Here is a 1,609-nt window from a genome sequence, read left to right as displayed (position 1 = left end):
AGAATCCAGATGGTGGTCAGTTGCAGGAGACAGTGCCAGAGCCAGTTCCTGAAGCTTCCTATTGCCCCACAAAACATGTGAGCTCCACCCTCTCCTGTCCCTCCATGCCTAGCCCACCTTTCCCCATCCATCCATTTATTCAGGAAATGTTTATTGGGCATATACCTCATGCCTGAGTGCCTGAGGAAAGCCACCAGCAGCTCAGAGCTTTTGCTGTTTTGTTTGTTGTATGTAGCTGGCACAGGGGTTGGGGTATGGAATTCTGAGGTAGACTGTTGGGCTAGTATGAATGAGGCCCAGTGCTTAGTCCCTAGTGCGAACAAAAAAAAAATAAATAAATAAAATCATAACTGGAGGGATATAGCAAGAACAAAGCAAGTATATTAATACTGCATTGCCTTGTTTGTGTGTGGGAGTCTGAGGATTGTTTTGTCCTTTTTGTTTGTTTGTTGTTTTGGTTTCTGAGAAAATATCTCATGTCTCTCAACAGGCCCTGACCTTGCTTTGTAGCCAAGGCTGACCTTGAATTCCTCTTGCCTTTTGCTCCCACGTGTTAGATAACAGGCATGTACTACCTTGCTAGGCTGGTAATATATAATATTTTAGAGAGAGGAGTAGGATCAGGGGAGTACTGTGTATGTGAGGTGATGCTGTCTTATGATGTAGGATATTTGGAGAAGAATGCAGATTAGGTATGTGTGAGGAGAGTTTGGAAGCAGCTGGGTAGGCTAACAAGGTGGCTCAGGGGTAAAGGTGCTTGCTGCTAAGCCTGACTAATTGAATGTGTAATCCCACATAGTGGAAGGAGGGAACTGACTCAAAAATGAAAAGTCCTGTGTGGTTTGAGAACAAGAGAAGTAAGAGGACAAGGGAGAAGGAGAGACTGTGAGTAGCAGTGGTGACAGGAAGGGTGTGAACGGTTTTAAACCTGATGCCTAGCTCAGTCTGTGTGCCTGCAGGACATCTGNCATAGGGTGTTCCTGGCAACAGGTTGNACAGAGGAAGTGTGAGAATGGTCTGAGTTAGGACACCACTGGAGAAAGGCATGTTTTCAGAGGTATTTGGAGCATGACATTGGTATAAACTAGTGACTGGATTTGGAAGGGCAGAGAAAGGAGCAAGATTAAAGCTTGTTCCTAACAGCTGAGACAGAAAGTGAGTGAGAAGTGGTTTTAATAGGGATGGAGGAAGATGGGGGAAGAATGGTAAGACAAGCCGATTGTCTTGGACATGCTGGACTTACGGTGCTTTTAGAACACAGCAAACATAAGCAGGGGGTTTATACAGTCTTAGAGCTGGAGGAGACACAAATCTGAAGTTCACTGCCCTATGCACATGACAGTTAAAGCTATTGAGTTTTACTACTAGTAGCTTAGCCGTGTAAGGTTATGTTTAAAAATCTGAAAATTTTTTACAATCAGTTGTTACAGATAACTTTGTGAGTAGGATTTTAGAAATATTTCCTCACCCGTGCATTTCTTTTGGCAAATCAGGAAAATCTGAACCTAGCGCTGAACTCTGCCTCGGCCATCGGTTGCACCGTGGTCAACATTGGTGCTCAGGATCTCAAGGAAGGAAAGCCTCATTTGGTTTTGGGGCTTCTCTGGCA

At 44.4% G+C, this 1,609-nt stretch overlaps 1 protein-coding gene across 1 annotated transcript in view; it reads left to right on the top strand.

Moving 5' to 3' along the window:
* Positions 1-1,609, top strand: part of Pls1 (plastin 1) — a 29,345-nt gene that overhangs the window by 10,845 nt on the left and 16,891 nt on the right. The window contains exon 6 of the mRNA XM_029481983.1: positions 1,494-1,606. Within this exon, the coding sequence (XP_029337843.1) occupies positions 1,494-1,606 (113 nt within the window). The remainder of the gene's footprint in view (positions 1-1,493; positions 1,607-1,609) is intronic.

This window comes from Mus caroli, chromosome 9 (assembly GCF_900094665.2).
Source record: "Mus caroli chromosome 9, CAROLI_EIJ_v1.1, whole genome shotgun sequence".
Lineage (NCBI taxonomy): Eukaryota > Metazoa > Chordata > Mammalia > Rodentia > Muridae > Mus > Mus caroli.
Note: the sequence above shows the minus strand (reverse complement) of the source record. Positions and strands in the feature narration are given on the sequence as shown.